This window comes from Vicugna pacos, chromosome 35 (genome assembly GCF_048564905.1).
Source record: "Vicugna pacos chromosome 35, VicPac4, whole genome shotgun sequence".
In the NCBI taxonomy this organism is placed as follows: domain Eukaryota; kingdom Metazoa; phylum Chordata; class Mammalia; order Artiodactyla; family Camelidae; genus Vicugna; species Vicugna pacos.
The window spans coordinates 24,562,541-24,583,480 of record NC_133021.1 but is presented as its reverse complement, the minus strand read 5'-3'; the positions used below and the strand labels follow the sequence as shown (position 1 = coordinate 24,583,480).

The following is a 20,940-nucleotide window of genomic DNA, read 5'->3' as shown; positions in this document are numbered from 1 at the left end:
AGTAACTAAACATAAACTAAAATTCTTTAAGGTCCCAAATAATTTTAAGACCGTAAAGAGGTCCTGAAACCAAAAATTTGCAAACTCCCTCTTTAAGATAATCACACCATTGTGCTGTATTTGATTTTAAACTCGATTCCCCAAAAAATCTAAGTAGAAGCAAGAATTTGTAAAGTCCTCCTATGGACTTTTAACAAGGGGCATCTCAGACGGTAGTAAAAAGGCCAATTTTCTGGGGGTATTCTGTCAGTTTGATCAGACTTACCACAACTACAGTTTTCTAAAATGTCTGCTAAAAAAAGAGAGCCATGAACGCCCACGTAGAATTTCCAGACTTCCCAGGGCAGGCTCTGTAGATGGAGCACCTCTGTTTCTACCCTCCTTTTTCTGCTGAGCAGGTGGAGCAGACTGTGATGGGGGCAACTCATGGCAACCCCCTCTTCTCACAGAGGGCAGAGCCTCAGATTTCTCTCCCACAGGCCTCACGGTCGGCGGGGTGAACATATTCCCAGTGCGGGGGTATCTCTTGTCCAGCCCACCACGCTGTTCCCAGTCTTCTGGGCAGGCGCTTTAGGGGTGGGCGTGGAACTTGGTTCTGGGCAGTGTGACGTTAGGAAAGGTCTGTGGAGGAGGGGAACACAGGAGCACCAGGAGGAGGTTTCTCTGTGGCTCTCGACACTGCCACGTGTGGAAATGATGCCAGGAACTGGCACAGTCACCTGGTAGCCACAAACCGGTGCATAGAGAACGAGCTTTTATTTTATAATTTTTTTTCTTAACGAAAGGACTGGGGATTGAACCCAGGACCTTGCACATGCTAAGCATGTGCTCTACCACTTGAGCTATCCCCCACGCTCCATGATGAGCTTTTAAAAACAAGGAAATAATTTTGACTGCTGACTTTGCCTAACCATTAACTTAACTAGCTCGGAAACCTGTCATACCTCTGGTCTTCCTGGAATGTCATATAATAAATCAACAATTGGTGAGAGTTTCTGTCAGCTCTAGCTGAAAGCATCCTGACAGTCTGGCTAAGTGACATGATGTAAATTACTTACCCTTTCTGTGCGTTAGTTTCCTCTTATGCAAAATAATAGTGCCTATTTCATAGAGTTAGTCAGGATTAAGCCAACCCTCAAATGATTGCTTCCTGTCCCAGCAACTTCACGATCTGCTGGCTTGGAGGTCTTAGTTCCCAAGGGGAGGCTGCTTCTACTGGGAAGTACAGTGGTTCCATTGAATTAGATGAGAGTGAACTGACCTGAGACCTGGACTTATACACTAAATCAAAGGCAAAGAAAGGCAAGACAAGAAGGAAGGGGGCAGGGCACAGCCATTAAAAGAAGGACACAGCAATTAGCACCAAGATGGCAGAGAATTCAGCTCCCAGGAGATCTTGAGGTCCAAGATGGTGGAATATTTGACTCCCAGTAGACCCTGAGCATCATTATATGCTCACTGTAATATGTTAGCATGAGAAACACACCCACAGGTGCCATGACAGTTCTGAGGCTAACCATGAAAGGTCAGAAAGAGGGCAGTGGCCCAATTCCTGGGAATCCTGCCCCTTTCCCAAAGTAGCCAGAATAACCCTCCCGCTTGTTAGCATATGAAATAAAAACTAGCAACACTGCATCTCACGGCCTCTCGCTCCGTCACTTTCTGAGTCAGCCCACACTCTGTCTGTGGAGTGTGTATCTACTTTTACTTTAAACACCACCCCCACACACACCTCATGGCCTCTCTGGCCTTCTGAGATGGCCTACGCTCAGTTTATGGAGTGTGCATCTCTGAATAAATCTACTTTTATTCAACTATGGCTCGCCCTTGAATTCTTCCTGTGCGAAGCCAAGGACCCTCACTTGATGGGGAGCATCCGAGGGACTTGCCTGGGACCTAGGATATGGCCATCTTCTCGTGCCCCATTTTCCTGTATCAAAGGGGTCACTCTACTGGTTGAGGTGATTAATTCTGATTACCAAGGGGAAAGTGGGTTGTTCATACACGACGGAGTCAAAGAGGGCTATGTCTGGAACTCAGGAGTCTCTCTGGGGTGCCTCTTAGTATTTCCACGTCAAACAGTAAACATTAATGGAAAAATACAGCAACCTCCCAAAAAAGGCAGGGCTTCTGAGAACTCAGGACCTTCAGGAATGAAGACTTGGATCTCCCAACTACATAAAGAACCTTGGCCTGCCTGTATCTTTCACCAAATTTCTTAGCCACTCAACAAGCCATCTCCATAGACCAGTTCTGGCCAGCACCCTCTGGCAAGTTTCTCTACCACCAGCTGCATCCTCCCCTAAAAGGTCTTAATCTCAGCATTTGGTGGAGGTGGGGGGTCTTCTAAATTCTTAGTCCCTCCCATGTTTACTCTTCCTCTGCCCCCGGGGTCACCCCTGCATTTGCAGTGGCTGTTACAACGCTGCTTACAGTCTTATCTCCTTGACTGCCTTTGACTAGTTAAAAATCCTTGTTAATATTTAATAAGAAACAGGAAATATTTATTCCCTGTTCAAATACTGGTGAGGTTTCTGTCTCCTGTTTGGGTCCTGAGCGCTACAACAATATAATAAATACAGACAGCTACCTAAACTTAACCTGTTTCTTCAATGCCTCCCATTTAACAGACCTCAGTGACTCATCCTTCCAGTCTAGAAATGTAATCTTGTATCCTCCCCAGTGCCAAGCGGCTGCTTTTTACTGTTCAACTTCATTTTTCATTAGCATTAACCATGTATGTTTTCTCTCCTTCCCATTTTAAGCAAAAGATCTTGGTGGGAGGCACATTTTGAGTGTGAGTAGTTTCTATGATAAATATATAATATGTCAATTATATCTCAAAGCTGGAAAAAAATAGAAGTGTAAAAATAAAACACCCCAGATATATCTTCAGGATGATTTAGAAACTTGGAATGATGTTTTCAGTTATTCCCTCTGGTGCCATAATATTACAGTAATACAACATGATATTTTCAAATCAGATTCAAGAATTTTATAGATACCTCCCCCGGGGTGTCTAAAAATATATTAGCACCTATTTATCATGTTAAAAGAGAAAAATGGCATTCTGAAGCCCACGATACCACGTGTTCTAAAGCCCCTGATACCAGATCTAGACGTAATACCTGACTTAACTGAAGTTTTGACCTTCCCCAGAAGTGTAATCTTAATGAACCAGTCTGGAATTTTCTGGTCAGTGCCAAGAAGATAATCTGTCATGCGGCCCTTTCCATTCCCCTCCCACCCCCAGAGGAAGAAGAGGCAATCTGCATGATAAAAACCCCTGCTCTTACCCAAAAAAGTCCTAGCCTAAAAACAATGTTTTCTTTTCTGTGCTAACAGCTCCCTCACCCCACCCTTTTCCCTATAAAGACCTTCCATTTTGTACAACCCCTTCTGAGCACCCTTCTAATTGCTAGGTGGGCGGCTGCCTAATTCATGAATCACCTAATAAAGCCCATTAGATCTTCAAATGTACTTGGCTGAATTTTGTTTTCTACCAATCGAATGCTTAACTTGTCCTTCATGCTTAGTTAAGGTACATGTCTTAATACACACACACACATTTTCTTCTCAGGTTATGTAACTTTGAAGCTGAGGCTCAAAGAGAGTAAGTAACTCACCTAAAACCATAAGCCGGAGAGGTGACAGATTCACCCCTGGCGAGAATGGCAAGTACAGGTCTCTGGATTTACCATCCCTTGAGTCCTAACTTTCTGAATGACTGATTCAGAAATTTCTGGCTCATTCAGAATCTAAGTGAAATGAGAAGGTTCCTTCTTCAGCCTCCTATCAAATTCCAAATGTCCCAATTTTAGATGACAACCCCGCTGCCTAGAATGGAAACCCACATCACAACAAATGAGCTAAGTGATTCCGACACAGCCCTTATTTATAGACTCAGCAATTTGATTTCTGGATAATAGCTTGGTTGTTATGCATAAAATACAGTCTTGGAAAGACAGCAATTACAAATTTTTTTAAATAGATACAAAATTAACATGTTAACTTATTACAGAAAACAGATTCATGAATATTTATTCATAGAAGGCAATGACACTTCTCACTAAATCCTTGAATAGCCTATCCTAACAAACGCTTATTAATGAATTAGTCAAAGAAAATGGGATTAAACATGCTGAACTTTCACTATAGTGTACTGCTCAATTTTAAACAAGGAAAACATTGCGTCCTTTTTTTTTTTTTCTCTTCAAAGACCACACAAATTTGATGCGTCCCAAGGTGCACATTTCTTTTCATTCACTTCCTGGGTGATCTCACTAAGTCTCCCAGGTCTAAGTGCAATTTTGTGCCAAATATCCCCAAACTGATACAGCCATCCTGGAGCTCAACTTTAGGCTTGAAGGGTAGCAGAATATGGCACCCCCAAAAAATGCCCCGTTAGCATAAGGATTATTTTGAGCTAATTATTTTGAGGAACTGCAGATATAGGAGAAGCCCTGCAAACAGAGTAGAAGTTCCCCCTTTGTAAAAGAAATTTACACTTACAAAGGAAATCTCCAAGTGTAAGTGTCTTTCTCTCACCAGGAAGATGACTCTAATTCAGGGAGGAATCTTATTAATGGAGAAGGCACAAATTTAAATCTGCACAACAAAACTTATCCTTGTTTACTGGACTTCTTGGTAACCTCCCATAAGTGGTCTCCCTCTACCCAACATCTTTCTTTTGTCTTTAACTGAAGATGGTATTCAAGGTGTTAGATTGGGACATCTTGGAGTCTTACTCATTTTCCCTGGATAACTTCTATGTAAACACTAATACACTTGTTTTCCTCTTGTTAATCTTTTAACAACTGGGGGGGGGGCAGGGAGTTCTCAGCCAAGAACTCAGAAGAATACAGGGTAAATTATTTTTCTTCCCCTGAAGACTCATATAACCACCTAGCAACTTAACAGCCTAGATGGAAGGCTAATAGTTACTCCCAAGATATTATGTCCAAAGGCAAGCTTATGATCGTCCCCCCCAGGGCAAATCCTCTCCTGGTCTTCATCCCAGTTCATGACACCTCCATTCTTCCCATCATTCAGCTCAAAAATTTCAGCATCTTCCGCACTCTGCAGCCATCAGTCCCACCTCTGACACAGATCTAGACCCCGACTCGTCTCCCCACCTCCAACCACTGCTCCCCCCATGGGCATTTTTCATGAGGCATATTGTAATAGTCCTCTAGCTAGTTTCCCTCTTTCTGCCCCTGTCCTCATTATAGTCCAACAGCAAAACAACAGGCGGAGTAATTCTGTTGAAAGATAAACCAGATTATGTCATTCCTCTGCATCAACAGCCTCATGTCTTCCCATCTGTGATGGTGTGATTTATAACAAGAAGTATATGTTTTGGTCTCCAGTCATGTTTCCTGCCTCACAGCAGCCCAAACCCTTGGAACTTCCTAAGGGGCAAGCACAATAGGATCTTTTTTTATAATGTTTTATAATATCTCGTCTTCTGTCCTCAGTTTCTGAAATAGCAGGAAAAAAGGTGAACTGGGTGTCTTTGGTTACTCATAAGAAGCCCCTTTCAACCACACCTGACTTTATGTTAATGAGGTCACTTTAGGGAAGCCCCTAGAATGGAGGTGAGAGAGTTGAAACTTTCTGTCCCAGCCCCCCACCCCCTCCCCGGAGACTGCTGGAGGTTGAATCAATCACAAAAGTCAATGATTAGGTTAATTTTGCCTATATAATGAAGCCTTCAAAAAAATCCCTGAACTACAGGGTTCAGAGAGCTCCCAGGCTGGTGGACAAGAACACATTCACGTGCCAGGAGAGTAGTGCACCCCGAACCCCACGGGGACAGGAGCTCCCGTGCTCCAGGCCTCACTTCCTTCCTGCCCCCTCTCCCATGTTGTTACCTAAGTCAATCCCAGCCCTGATGGCCTGGGGCAACCCCACTCTCTGGCTCCCCTCTCTGGACCCACCTAGAAGCCAGCTTTTTGGAGCAGGAGGAGGCCTCACCAGCATAAGCCTTAGTTTCTTTTCCTCTGGCTGTTCTTTCATATCCTTTAATAAATATTCTGTCATAAACCCATAGCCAAGGAAGTAAACTGGTTTCCTGAGTTCCATAAGCCACTCTAGCAAACTAACTGAACTTGAAGAGGGGGCTCACAGGAACCTCTGATTTACCGCTGGTTGTCAGAAACACAGGTGACAACCTAGACTTGCAACCGGTCCTTGAAGAGGGTGGACGGGGCAGTCTTGCGGGACTGAGCCCTCAAACTGTGGGATCTAACGCCATGTCCAGGTAGACAGCATCAGAACTGAGTTAAACTACAGGACATAGAACAGACTAGTGGTTACCAGGGGGAGAAGGTAAGGGGAGGGGCAACACAGGGGTAGGAGATTAAGAGGTACAAACTGTTAGGTACAAAATAAGCTGCAAATATACTGTACAACATGGGGGATATAGATGATATTTTTATAACAATTATAAGTGGAGCATAATGATTAAAGATTATGAATCACTATATTATATACACTTGTAACTTACATAAAATTGTACAGCAACTATATTTCCGTTAAAAATCATATAAGTCAATAAGCAAACTACAGGATACACCCAGTCAGTGTCTGCTCAGAATAGAGGAACTGCTTGGTGGTGTTGAAAAAGACACATTTGACCACCTCATTTAAGGTGAACACTGAAGTCCTTACAATGATCTAGGTCTCATCCCATCTGGCACCATCCTCTCACCTCTGCCCTCATCTCCACTGCTCCCCTTGTCCCTCCTCTCTCCCCACTGCCCCCACACCAGCCTCCTTGCTGGGCCTGTGACACCCATGCCCACTCTTTCCTGCTTCTGTCCGCTGCCTGGAACACAGTTCCCTGTTAGATCAGAATGGTTCCCCTTCAAGCCTGCAGGTCTTCCCCCCAAATACATGTCCAAGAAGCCATCCTTGATCACAATATCTAAAATGACACCCCTTCCCCACTCCACACAATATTTCTCCTGTTCCCTCCCTGCTGTTTCTTTCTTAGCACTTAGCACCGCTTAGCTTATTTATTACACAGTCTGCTTGTTCATCATTGGTTTCCTGACTAGAACATACACTTCACAAAGGACAGACTTTCATCAGTTTGTGGACTGCTGCCTCCGCAGTGCCTAATTCTTCACTAATCCCAGGACTGCGGTCAGTACTGAGCTTCTCCCGCACATACCAGATACCAGAGCATTAACACAGTCCCCCCAGGACTGTGGGGGAAGAAAAATTCACATGGGCATCAGTGGCTCCTTTGTTCAGGCAACAAGCATTAACTGAACACCTGGCACTGTCAGTCTGTCCGCTGGGCACAGCCACTGCCTTTGGCTGGAGAAGCTCCCCACCAGGGAATGCCAAGGAATCCAGGGCAAGAAGTCATTCCTATCAGTAAACAACTGGAACAGGTTAGACACTGTGCCCACAGTGCTTACCATCCGCTACCGCCAATATGTGCTTTCACAACCACCAATAAACCAGATTCTGTGTGCACCCTCATCTCTTTTAACAGAGGCACCCACTTCATACAGTTGAGCGGGGGCACCTGAGCTGGCAGTGCCATCTCATTTCACCAGTCCCCACCACTGCGCTATGGTCCTTTCTTCTCACCCCTGGAGCTGCCTCAGTGTGCAGGGCTTGCCTCTAAGCCAGCCCACCTGGCACCATGAAGCTTCTGTCTTCGGGAACTCTAAGTGCCTCCAAAGCAGCTTACCTAGTGCAGGCCACTTAAGGATTTCAGATGATTTCTAGAAAGGAAAATACTACTCTCCCCCAACCCTGGGCCCAAAACATCAGCTCTACGTTATCCAAATAAACAAAGCTGGGGCAGAGGGGGCAAAGAAGGGTTATGAGAGAGGGACTGCAAAAAAGGGTCAAGGAGTAACAGTTACATTGGTAAAGTTATTCGGTACTATGTACTATGTATCTATGGTACTTTTCCAAACACATTACCCAGATGAACTCACTGGATGTTTGCTGCAAACTATGAAGTAGGCACTATTCACCATCACAGCTGTTTCCCGATGAGGTAGCCAGGCACGGAGAAGTCAAGTGACTTGCCTAGCTCTTGGGCCCTGTGGAGTGTCAGGATTCCAGCCCAGGCAGTCTGGCTCCAGAGCCCTGCTTAGTGTACAGTAGTACACTTTAGACATTAAAACAAACGGCAGCCCTGTGGCCTAGAGCGAGGGAGCTGGGGAGTGGCGGAGAGCGGAAAGAGGGGCGGGGCGCGGGCAGAGGGGCGGGGCGCGGGCAGAGGGGAGGGGCTGCGGCGGCGGCGGGCAGCGGAGCGCGGGAAGAGGCGCGGCGCGGCGGCGGAGCGCGGGAAGAGCAGGGCAGCGGCGTTGGGCGGCGGAGCGCGGGAAAGAGGCGCGGGGCGGTAGAGGGGAAGAGGCCCGGGGCGGCGGCGGGGAGGTGGAGCGCGGGAAGGTAGAGGGGCAGAGGAGCGGGGCGGCGGACGGCGGGCGGGCGGGCGGGCCCGCGAGGGGCAGGAGGCGCGGGCCCGGGCGCCGCTGCTCTCGCCGGTCACCTGGGGCTGAACTGGAATTGTTCAATCGTGGACTGGAGGTCCTCGATGATCTTCCAGCACTCCTCGGTCTCGGGCGCGTCGCCACAGCTCTCCATCCGAGCCGCCGAGATGGCGGCCAGGCAGTACCTGCGCCTCCCGCGGAGTCGGGAACTCTGCGTCCGTTATCATGGCGACTCCTCGGGAACCCGCGGAGCGCGAGAATCCCGGGGCGCAGGCGCGGCGGGCAGCCCGGGAACGGCTGGGCGGGCCCGCAGTCGCCCCGCTGCCGCGTCTACAGCCCGCCTGGCTCGGGGCTTCACCACCAGGCTCGCTTCTTCCTCGGTGCGCATGGGCCAGGCCGCCGCTGATGTGTCCCCAGGAGAGCTGGACCCCATAGTCACCCCGCGGCATCCTGCCACGCCCCCAACTCGGAGTGTCTTCTGCCTCCTGCGAGGGAGGGAAGTGGACACCTGAGCTTTTGCCTACATCTACACCCCTCTCCACGTGACATCGGGAGGTCACAGGCTCATTCTGGCCCTATGCTAAAGGTCATCCTCGGGAAGGATGAAAAATAGAGCGCTCATCTAATAAGAATGCCCTTTACCTAGTGAGCCTTGGGCTGTCAGAGCAATCCCATAGTAAGAGGCCAGCAGGCAGCCAGGAGAATTGCCTACACCTGCCACTTGGCCACAGGCGTTCATGGACAAAAAAATTCTTTGCAGAGATTAAACAGGCTTACATTCTTATTTAATATAAGGTCAGAACATTAAGTTAAAAGGCATTAACTTTCAATCCATATCGTGTTGCGAGAAATTCATTTTTGCTGAGTTTCAACAATAAGGCAAGTTCCTTATAGGGAAACTGTTGCTCAGCCTTTAAGTTGTGTATCGCTTACTGGCAATGATGTGAGACATCTATTTTGATAGCATCAATATGTCATTGCCTGGTTTTAGAACTAAGCAGACTACATTTTCATTTCTATCTATTGTCTACAGGAAAACACTATTTTCTTCTCATAATTCTCTTAATTGTGTGAAAAAGAAGTTAGTTTGGTATTGGAAGCTCAAAATACAAAGAATACAAAGAATGTATCACTGTAGTGTTAGCACTGCTCCTATATTTAAAGACAAAGATGTAAAGTCCTAAATGCCAAATAAAAATCATAACCAGGCCAAAACAATCTTTTGTGAAGATTCATTTTCCTCCGGGAAGGTGAAGAGAGGAGAAAAAAAGTTACTTTTACTCTATGGCCAGTTTTATTTTCAAAGTCTAACTTCTAAGTTTTATTCGGAAAACTTTACTATATAATCAAAAGAGTATTTTAAAATATATATGTAAGTATAATAAGTATATGTAAATAAAATTGTCTTTTCTGAAGTGAATGTTTATTTTACCACAATGCATATGAAATTTTTTAGGGGAGTAAAATTCCAAGTCCAAATAAAAAGCCTGATCCTCTTAGAACTGGGCCAAAATAATGACAAGACTGACAAGCCTTTGGCTATTTTGCTAATGGAATGCTAAATGAATATTTTGAAACTGAGGAGAGAGATTTCACAGTAGATTTCATGAGTCATTGGTCAGCTCTGTGCAGTGTTTGTTGATCTATATGGGATGCGTGGTTACACCATCCCACGAAAACATGTGCTGAACAAAACCTCTTTGTTTGAAACAATGCTATATAGCGTATCAAGGAGCTTCAGATTTCAGTATCTAGGAGACCAAGTTATGATGATGTTTGTTTTTCAAACTATTAACTACGTAACACTTCTTATCGGTTACCTACATTAATCTCTCAGGAGTTCTGCCTTATAAAAATGTTCATTTCAGATCCTGTGGCCGCCTCTAATACCCAGGGCTGGCACTGGAAAAGCATTTATCATACTAAATCCAGGCCTTTTGTATCACGTGTTGAATTCACTGATGGTTGTTAGTAGAAAGCTCATTAGCTCTGGAGTAAACATTAAAAAATAATAGTAGCTTTAAAACTTACTTGCTTTAGCACATGGGGAAGTTTTTTGTTTTTTTTTTAATAGCATTTCTGAGCCCCTGTTTTCTCACCAGTATGAACTGGATAAGGAACCTTTTTTGGGGTGGTTGGGAATAGTCCAGAAAGCGAGAAAAGCAGGCAGCCCAGGGAACACACTGCTAGTCCGATGCTGAACTGGCCTTCAAGGAGTGTGTTCCTTCTAAACCACAACTGAGGAATGCATTGTTTCCCATTTTCCATTTGAAAAAAGTCAAATATTTCTTAAGCTGAAATAGTTTTTACTTGCTTAATTAATAGGACTTAGGGCCCAGTTTTAAATTTTCAAGTGCTTCTCTGAAACATGTATAAATATCATGTGTATTTATATGAAAATAACACCTACCAATTATTAAAAGGGTTCACATCTCGGGTTAAATAGCAGGAGGATTTGATGAAGAGTCAAGTGCTGGCTCTAAACGTAGTAATTTATATATTCCAGTTGGATATTATCAGTTCTAGAGTCTAATAAAAGCCAAGAGGTTTCAGTGTAGGTTTGTAATTTAAATTCTTTCTAGAGAGTCATCGTATGTAAAGTGCTTATTTTTCTTTTATCACCAGCTGTAATCTATGATTATGTGGTGCAGGCTCTGTTATGTAAACTAGTTTTATGTCGTGCTTCATCCAGAACCAAAGATCTTAAATAAAAAGGGTGGAAAAGCAAAGAGCAAAGTCCTTGGCCAAGACAATGTGATGCTGCTGAATCCTTTATGGAAAAACTCCTGAGACGTGATCATTTTCACATCTTAAATTTTGCTGCCATGAGATAACGTGTCCGCTCTTGTAAAAATCCATCAATAAGTGTTTGTTATCTGGCTAAAGCTGAAAAGCAAGAGGAGGGACAGGATAGGGAGTTTGGGCAGGAGGGACTTTGATAGGGAATTTGGATCTTACTGCCAAATGTTCTCCAGCGCTGTCATAATAGGGCATCCTCTGTTTGGAGCTAAGTTTAGATCTTTAAAAGGGAGCTCAAGAAAAATGGGAAGAAAATGGAAGAATTGAGCCATCCACCTGAGAGAAGATTTAGGGACCTGCTGCTGAAGGGAATGGGGAAATCTCCAGGTCTGGTCATGTGACCAGAGGGGATCTTCATGCCCAGCTCTTAGGAAATCTGTAACACGTCCTTTGCAGCCTATGGTGAGGTGGTTCAGGAAAAAGTCTGAATGGAGCGTCATAAAGGCAGTGACCGTATTTCATGCAATCCAAGATTTTATACAAAGGTGTTCAAAATGTCAATCTTAGAATCCGTTGAAAAAGGTCTAATAAAAATAAGGATTTATCAGGCAAAGACCTGTCCAGGGGGTTCCATTTCATCAGATCATACAGGGAGCTAGTCTCGTGAAAAGAACATTCATCAGGCTTTTCCATGAGTTGGATAAAATACCCACATAGTACCATGTAGTTCTCTATTCTTTTTCCAGTGTCACAAGGTAGCTTGCCCATAACTAATACAGAGTCACAGGTAGAGAGACTTCCAAAAAAGACTTGGTCTAGACAGTGAAAGTGTGATTTTAGGTTAGTGTGAAGATTCCCCTGACCTAATAAACATAAAATACAGGCTTTAGACCTGCCCCCGTGTGCGTTCCCCACAACAAACCACCAAGTCAGGCTCTACCTGGGCAGTCAGCTCATCTCTCATGAACAGCCTGTAGCTGCAAAATCAGGCACCTTCATTTTTCTTCAGCTTCAAAGCCTATCTTGGAAAAATTTTGAATGTAGCAATTTTGAGAACTCTTGGGGGAATGCTGGATGTGGAAGAATACAGTAGTGTGAAGCTCAGTTTATTTTTATGATGTATGTTTATTTGCCTGGATGTTTTTACCTGGAAACACTTCAGTGCACACAGAGAGGTATTATTTGTATGGTCCATGGGTTCTGCCATAACCTAGCACATAACCAAGGTGCTGATCAGCAGCACACAGTCCAGGGCTGGTCCACCCACTGTTGCTCAGATCAGGAATCTCACACAATACAAGGGACTAACTACTCTGAGCTTTGCTGTTAATGAGCTTTGTTGTTAGACCAACAAGCCACACTGTGCCAGTTAGTATACGGAAATCAGCAGTGGGTTTTTACTGAATGTAGTGGCCTATTGACTATCATGGTAGATGTTAGAAGTAGGCTTGAACTGTTGAATTTAAAGATCCTCGAGATATGGAGGTCAGCTAACATAGTTCAGAAATCCTCGCACCCTTGCAGGAGGTACGCGAGAACCTCACAAAGACCCTGAGGGATGGGGCTTGATCCCCTAACAGTCTTCTGTCCAGCCTTTGCCGTCTAGTGGCCTGATGCTTACTAAAAGGGCCTAGGATTTTGCTTCTGGAAAGTTATCACATCTGCTTAGAAGAAACCATTCAAACCTGGCAGTAGTCAGAGCACCTAAAAGAACAGAAAGGTGGGACTTGGTGGACCTCTCTGAACAGGTTGAATAAACTGTTTTGGTCTTGCTTGCTAGTGAATGATTTTTGTTTTTGTTTTTGTTTTTTTAATAAATGCCTGAGACTTGCTTTCATTATAGACTGAGGGCAAAGTTGTGGGGAAATAGCCAACCTTGATCTTCATCAAACATCTTTAAAGGATACAGCCTCTATCCAAAGAAACTTAATTGCATGTGACCAGATTAGTTCAGTTTTCTGAGAAACCAGAAGAAATCATAAAATCTTCTTTAATAGGACTGATTTTGGTGTGTAAAATATGTATCTGTCTTATTCATCCTTGTATCCCCGGGGCAATCCATGCCATCCGCATAGCAGGTGTCCAGTAAGTATTTACCAAGTGAATCAATGACTAAGTAATTGAATAAAAGAGCCATTCCTAAAGAGTTGTGCACCTAGCAGTTGGCCCCAGAGGTCTAGGCAGAAAAATTCTGCTGGCTGCTTTCTAAAGGGTAGGCTGAGAGATTAATCTGAGCTGCCAATGTCTGATGGCTACAGAAATTCATGCAGAAATTCTCACTCCAGGGCAGAAACAAGGTATTTCAGCCTAGAGAGATTTTAATCATTTGTCGCCTCCTTCACGGAGAAGGAACCCCCATTATCAATGTATAAGTGAGGAGAGGGAAAGAATTGCAAGCGAGAACTTCCCATCAGGAAATTATAGGGCTAGGTCCAAGCTGCTGATTGAAGAAATTGACCCAGTAAGGAAAAATGGTATGTGTCTGTTATGGTTAGTTTTATGTGTCAACTTGGCTGGGTCACGGTGCCCAGACATGTGGGCAAACATTATTCTGGATATTTCTGTGGGGTGTTTTTAGATGAAAGTAACATTGAAATTGGTGGATTTTATATAAATCCTGTTGGCCTCTTTATCGTGGGTGGGCCTCACCCAATCAGTTGAAGACCTGTATAGAACAAAAGACTGTCCTCACCTGAACAAGAGGGAATTCTGCAGCAGATGGCCTGCAGACTTGAACTGTGACATGGGTCCTTTCCTGAGTCATCAGCCTGATGATCTTCAAATTAGCTCTGTAACATCAGCTCTGACCTGGATTCACCAGCCTCCATAATTATGTGAGTCAATTTCCTAAAATAAATCTACCTCTATATTATATATATAATCACCCTATCGGCTCTATTTCTCTGGAGAACTGACTTAACACAGCAACCAATGAAAAATTAACAATCAGGGATTATCCTCTTTGCTGCTCTTGATATCGGTTATTGTGAAATATTTTATGTGTCAACTTGACTGGGCTAAGGAGTGCCCAGATAGCTGGTAAAACATGATTTCTGAGTGTGTCTGGGAGGGTGCCTCCAGAAGAGATTAGCATTCAAACAGGCAGACTGAGTAAAGAAGAGCCCTCTCACTGACATCTGCGGGCATCATCCAATCCGGAGAGGAAGAGTATGGAATGAAGAGGTGAGAGAAGGACGAATTTGCTCTCTGCTTAAGCCTGGACATCTGTCTCCTCTTATCCTCAGACATGGACCCTCTTGGTTCTCAGGCCTTCGAACTTGGACTGGGACTTCCTCTTTTGGCTTCTAGTTCTCAGGCCTCCACCTTTGGAACAGAACTACACCACCTGCCTTCTTGTTCCTCCAGTTTGCAGACATTAGGTTATGGGGCTTCGCAGCTTCCATAATCACATGAACCAATCCCTCATGATAAGTTCTTCTCTGTATCCCTATATCCTATTGGTTCTGTTACCCCTGACCAATACAGTAAATATACTAACAGAACTGAGAAAGATACTTCTTACAAGTCTAATATTTACTGAATGCTGACTGTGCCAGGAACTCTTCTAAGCACTTAACACATTACTCATTTAGCCAATTACTCACAATTTAAAAAGGAGACATGGAGACAGCGAGAGGTTGATTGACTTGCCCAAGTTCATAGAGCTTGCAAATGGTAAAATGGGCCTCTGAACACAGTCTCGCTCCAGAGCCTCCACACTTAATCATTATGCTATATTGCCTCACCAAACTCTCACGTGGGACACATTATTGCAGTTTTTCCTTGATGTTAGTTTTGGCAGTGGCCTAAGAAGTATCTCTAAAGCTATCAGGCACATAATAGCAACGTAATGAATATATGTTGCTGGGGTTGCTGTAGAGAATCAAATACATTAACACACTGTCTACCAGAGCCCAGTTATTGGGGAAATTTACCTTTGTGCAATATTAGTGAGACTAAGAAATCAAGCAAAAAAATGTGTACCCCCAGAGGCTACAAAGTTCCTGCTGAAAACCTATTTGCTTTACTTAGATCCTATAAAGGCTAACTATTATGTGCAATTCTAACAGAGTTGAAATCTGTTTTCTACCTCTGCAGCCAATGAAAGTGGGGAGCTAGGCTGCTGAAGGCCATCAGTAGATTGACAGCAATGAAAGGTAGTGTTTAGCACACACCCCCCAAAAGACTATAAAAAATCCACAACAGAAGTTCCAGTCACGTGAGAGGGTTAGGCCATTGTGAGCGATCAAGAGACTTACACTCATCACTGGCCCTGAGGGTAATATTGTAAAATAACTAAGGTTCATAATAATGACCATGAGTCATTGTATTTAATGCAACTATTTTAACACACTCTCTTTAAGAGGCAGGTGTGTGTATAAAACAGTTAAAAATATATTGTCTTAATTCTAAAAGTTATTCTAGCTTGTTTCATTCTCTGAGATGATTTTCTGTAGCTGAAATTTTATTTCATTCCTTAAATGATAGGTAACATTTCTCTGTCATTTGCATGGGATTGCCCTGTGGTGTTGTAATGTCAGAGTTTCCAGAGCTGAAGGGACCTTAGAGATGCTATACCTGAGTCCACTCACTCAAGGACGTTTAGGTAGTTAGGCAACAGCTACATCTAGGATTTCTTTATCCTTTGGTCCATCACAGTGTATTTGTCACATTAGGCTATGTTACGCTGCAATAACAAATAATCCCACATCTCAGTGAATCAATACAATAAAAGTTAATTTCTTACTCACATGACAAGTCCCACAGAGGTGGCAGGGAGTTCTGTTCCACACAGCTGTTTAGGGATCCACTGACAGACGTTTTGTCTGTCTGGAATGTAAGGCCTCTTGAGTCACTTTACCAGGAGAAGGAAGGAGAAACTTTCAGGCACTGCTGATTAAATACATTGGCCCCTTTCACCCACTCTGTTGATCAGAGAGAGTCACATGGCTCCATCAAAGGCGAAGGCAACTGGAAAGTCTGTTCTTCCAAGTGCTCAGAAGTAGAGGGGAACTGATACTGGGGAACACTAGTAATATCTACCGGTATTTCTTCCATCGTATCACCCTCCTTAAACAACTTTGCAGGCAACAAGATAGTGATGGACATCATCCCAATGATGAAGATGATGATGGTGGCGATGGTGATGATGACATCTCATGTTTGCACAGGTTCTTACGGTCCAGAAAATGTTTCAACTAACTGAATTTTCCAGACCAAGGAAAGACTTGCCACCCTGACTTTAATTTGTTGAGGGCAGCGATCAGCCAGTTTCTAAAGGCTCCTATTTCTCCCCTTATAAAAAGAGGATGATGATTAATACAAATAATTATAAGACTACACACCACCACATAAAAGCAAGACATGAAATTATTTGTGCCCTTTGAGTACAACCATTTAAGAATGCCTGCAGTTAGAATAACCCAAGAATGAGAGGGAAAACAAAAAAGGAAAAATGATTATATTTTACGGAGGTGGGATTTTGAATGAACTTATCCTTTCCTCTAAATTTTCTCCGACCATTGTTTTATAAATAAACAGATGTTTATTTATAAATGAACAGATGTTCAAAACTCCTTCAGATGTCAGCACTCTGACTTTCCTTTTACGTCCAAATAAAATGGCTTAATTATACATCTCAATATTTTCCTATTTTTTTTTGATCCCCAGCATAGATGTGAGAGAAGGAAATTTTATTCCCTTGTTCATTTCCACTTGCTCATGTGCCTGTGGCTAAAGTCCACTCTCAGCTCAGCTCCCTAAGCAGAGATCAACCTTCAAGGCAAAAATCACTGTCTACTTAAGGCTATTCACTCATTCTTGTTTTGCTGACTCTTTGAAGAAAAAGAGGTTACAGAATAGCACAGAACACAAAACAACTTGAAATTGGATGTTACATCTATTAAAATTTTTTTATTGACATGTAGTCAATTAACAATGTTAATTTCAGTTATACAGCAAAGTGATTCAATTATACATAGCAATACCCACTTTTCCCCCTCTGTGCATAACTTCCCCCAGAAATCTTTCTCTTCTATCTCTGACCAGATCAAATACCCATATAAATTTACTTTTGCCCTAGCTCTTCTTCTTAATATTTAAGGGAGTATTAATTCTGCATTCTTGTGTGTGGCTACTTGGATTAATAACTGTCTCTCCCACTATGTTATAAGCTTCATAAGGGCAGGGTCCAGTTCTGGTTTGGTTCATCATTGTGTTCCCAGCACCTGGCACATCACCTGGCCCGTGGTAAACATTCAATAAATATTTGCTGAATAAATGAGTAATGATTGTTAACGTGTAGTGAGCATGTGAGATTTTATAGGAATTGCGCTTATGTGCTGTGTATGGTCCAGGTGTTATTCTCGATGCTTTATGTCTATCTCACTTAATACTCATAAAAACTTTATGAGATGTATGTTGTGATTATTTCTGCTACATTAATGACAAAAAACTATGGCACAGAGAGGTTATGTGATTGCCCAAATTCACACAGCTTGTAAGTGGAGGAACTGGGTTTCAACCAGTCTGTGTCCTGAGCCCATGATCCTAACCTGTATGCAAGCTATTTAAATAGATGAATCAGAGAATAAAGAGGCAGATTCATTGAACTGTTTATCCTGTAAAAAGTTCATTGTCCATTTAATTTTTTAGGCTTTTGGAAGACGATACAGATGAAATAATTCCCTTCTCTCGTGTCTCCTTATATTAATGTGTGCATGTATGTGTGTGTGACTGCACATGAGAAACAATCAATAAGTGAATATATTCTGTGTCAGGTGGTGATAAGTGATGTGACAGAGAATAAAGCAGGAGGGGGACACGGATAGTGAAGGCCAGCATCTGCTAGTGTGGTCAGGGGAGGCTTTTTTAGAAGAGCAACTTCCAATAGCTGAGGATTAAGTCAGAGAGACGATGCAAAGATGATTGAGAAATAAATGATTCAACTAAAAGGACATGAGCGTATAAAATTCAAAGCAAGCATTTATTAAAACTTCTTATGAGCCCAGGGCTGGAGAAAGCAGCAAAATATCCTTGGAGGTCATTTTACACAGCATAGTGGTGTTTGTTCTCAATGCCAGGGTGATTGAGGTACATTAGCCCAGGAGTACCCCTGCTCTGTATTTGGCTGGTCTGAAGGGGTGCCCTCTGCTGTGTGGTCCTGGGCAGGCTCCTGGTGGGGCAGCAGCACTAACCAAAGTGTACAACATCACCATCTAAATGCACCACTGCTTCACTGAACATGAATATAATCACTGAACATGAATATAATCTTCTGTGGTGCCCAGACCAGCCCAGGTGACTTTGCAAGGGAAATGTGCCTTTTAAAAATGTTTCTGTTTCTGGGACCCACTGAGCAGGTACTTTGCCTGAATGATCCATGCATTTCCCTCAGCTGTTTGAGTGCTACCAAGGGGGTGGGTTAGGCACTTAGCCCCCCCCACCACCAACTCAATGTTGTCTTAGAGGAAAGTCTTGGGGGCAGGATATCTAATGGGAACTTTTGTTACTAACTCTTTGTGAGAAGATGGACTGAGAGAGCCACAGAATAAAATGTTGTCAAAAATGATTAGGGGTTTTGATTCCTAGAGCAAAGGAATTCTCTTTTAAGGAAAAAAAAATCAAGTAGGTGTTAAGTGGCCTCCACTATCTTTAGAATTTCTAAACAAGGATGAAATTCACCCACGGGTGCTCTGGATCTCTTTACTATAATTACTTCTCTCCACGTTTTTTTTTTTTTTTTGCTTTCTCTTTCTTTTCTTTGATAATGCATTCAGTAGTGGTACACAAAAGAGCAAAGCCACATCCAGGACAGCTGGTTAACTGATACACCTTGAGGTTTTTGAACACAGAAGAGCTAAATGTTTCCTTTGTGCCACAGGAGAGGAAGTGGGGGTTGGCGAAGATGTTGCACTTTATTAAGAAACCCATTTAGGCAGAATGATTTCCTGACTGAGGAGGTAGATTACCTGCTCCGTCTTTCCTCTGTTGATCTGCCCAAAGGCCATTAAAATATAGATTGTACCTCAGAAAATTGGATGCAGAGATAAAAGTTTGTTAACAGTTAGGTAACAACGCAACAGAAATGCCCCTAACCGCTTACTTCCGAGAAGGCATTGTCATCTGTTTCCCTGTCTTTGAGGTGATTCTACACACAACTCTTGTACATGTTTGGATAAACTCCCAGATGTTGCTATTAATGTTGTTGACCATTAGTTCTTAAATTTTATGGTTTGATTGGAGGAGAAGGAAATGTTCAAGCCTTCCTCCCCCTCAGGCTGGCTTGGCTACCTGTGTCATTTAGGAGACTTTCAGCAGCAGGTCACTGAACATCACAGTTAAACAATAAATCAGCACATTGGCTCATGAACTTGGGTAAGATAAAAAGTCCCCCAAGGATTGGCTCAGTCCAGTAGCGCCACCTCCATGTCTTAGGATTCTTTTGGCTCATTCTCTGGCCCATAGCAGGATGGCTACAACCAGTCCAGCCTCAGTTATGTCAACATACAGAGAGACAGCTTAAACTTATGCAGTGCTGTATGTCAATGATATCTCACTATAACTGGAAGGGAAAAAAGTCACACCCACAGGCTGAGGGAGAGGGGGTCACATGCAAGAGTTCTCTCAAAAGAGCACAAACAGACAATGCACATAAGAGGGGAAAATGTTTGCAGAGCATACATCCATTCAAGGTCTGGTATCCAGACTGTATAAAGAACTGTTACAACTCAACAATTAGACGACAAATAGTACAATCTAAAAATGGAAAATGGATTTGAATAAACATCTCTCCAAAGAAGATATACAAATGGCCAATAAGCCTGTAAAAAGGTGCTTAACACTATTAGTTGTTAGGGAAATGCTAATTGAAACCATAATGAGATAATCGCTTCATACACAGGAGGTTAGTTATTCAAAATGACACAATAAGGGTTGGTGATGATGTGGAGAAATTAGAACAATTGTACACTGCTGGTGGGTATCGAAAATGGTACAGGCACTTTGGAAAACCAGTCTAGCATTTCCTTCAATAGTTAAATAGAAATTTGCCATATGACCCAGCAATTCCACTCCCAGGTATCTATCTGCCCATGAGAATTAAAAACATAGGCATGCATGAAAATGTGTGCACAATTGTTCATGAAGGAGGATTAATAAAATGGCCGCATTTAGGCTAACAGATTGCTCATTCTCATGCTCGCCCTTAAAATGGTCAACTGACCTGACTGATCAGTTGCTATTCATAGCTCCAGGCCCGTTGTGAAAATATGCTATTAATGTTACTGTTTCTGCTTTATTCCAATAATCGGAAGTAATTGTCATACTTGGTTTCTGAGTTGTTCTCCAGGGAGAAGGTCACGGAACTGTAATCTTACAAAATAAGCTAAATACCAAAAAGACCACTCCTTGGGAGCTTACGAGATAAAGAGATTGAAAAAGTGACAACCTCTGGCCTCTATAGCATTGGTCACCTGGAGACATCAGAAGTCTTATGACGAGAAAAAGGTTCTGTTGATTGTTTTCCATGTTTTACTGTTTGAGCGATGGCTACATAATCACCCTACCTCATCCCCAAGGTGCGTTCACTGTTTTGAAGGCGCTAGCCTGCTGTGAGTCTCCTTTGCCTGGCAAAATAATAAAGCTGTCTCTTTTCTTCTAAGCTCCAAAATCCTATCTCTAAGTTTCAATTTGGTTCATCAGGGACAGGGACCATCTTTTGACAACATTCATACCAGCG

General features: G+C 43.2%; 1 protein-coding gene across 12 annotated transcripts in view; it reads right to left on the bottom strand.

Moving 5' to 3' along the window:
- The window catches only part of C35H10orf67 (chromosome 35 C10orf67 homolog), a 111,033-nt gene extending 102,328 nt beyond the window's left edge, over positions 1–8,705 (bottom strand). For 8 of the 12 annotated variants that reach the window (XM_072955292.1, XM_072955293.1, XM_072955297.1 and 5 more), the window contains exon 1: positions 8,522–8,705. In XM_072955292.1, coding sequence (XP_072811393.1) covers positions 8,522–8,616 — 95 coding nt within the window. In that variant the 5' untranslated portion in view covers positions 8,617–8,705. Of the gene's footprint in view, positions 1–7,961; positions 8,116–8,521 lie in introns of those variants that run through there. The other 4 variants (XM_072955300.1, XM_072955301.1, XM_072955303.1 and 1 more) reach the window with 4 other exon arrangements.
- Between the last annotated feature and the right edge of the window lie 12,235 nt (positions 8,706–20,940).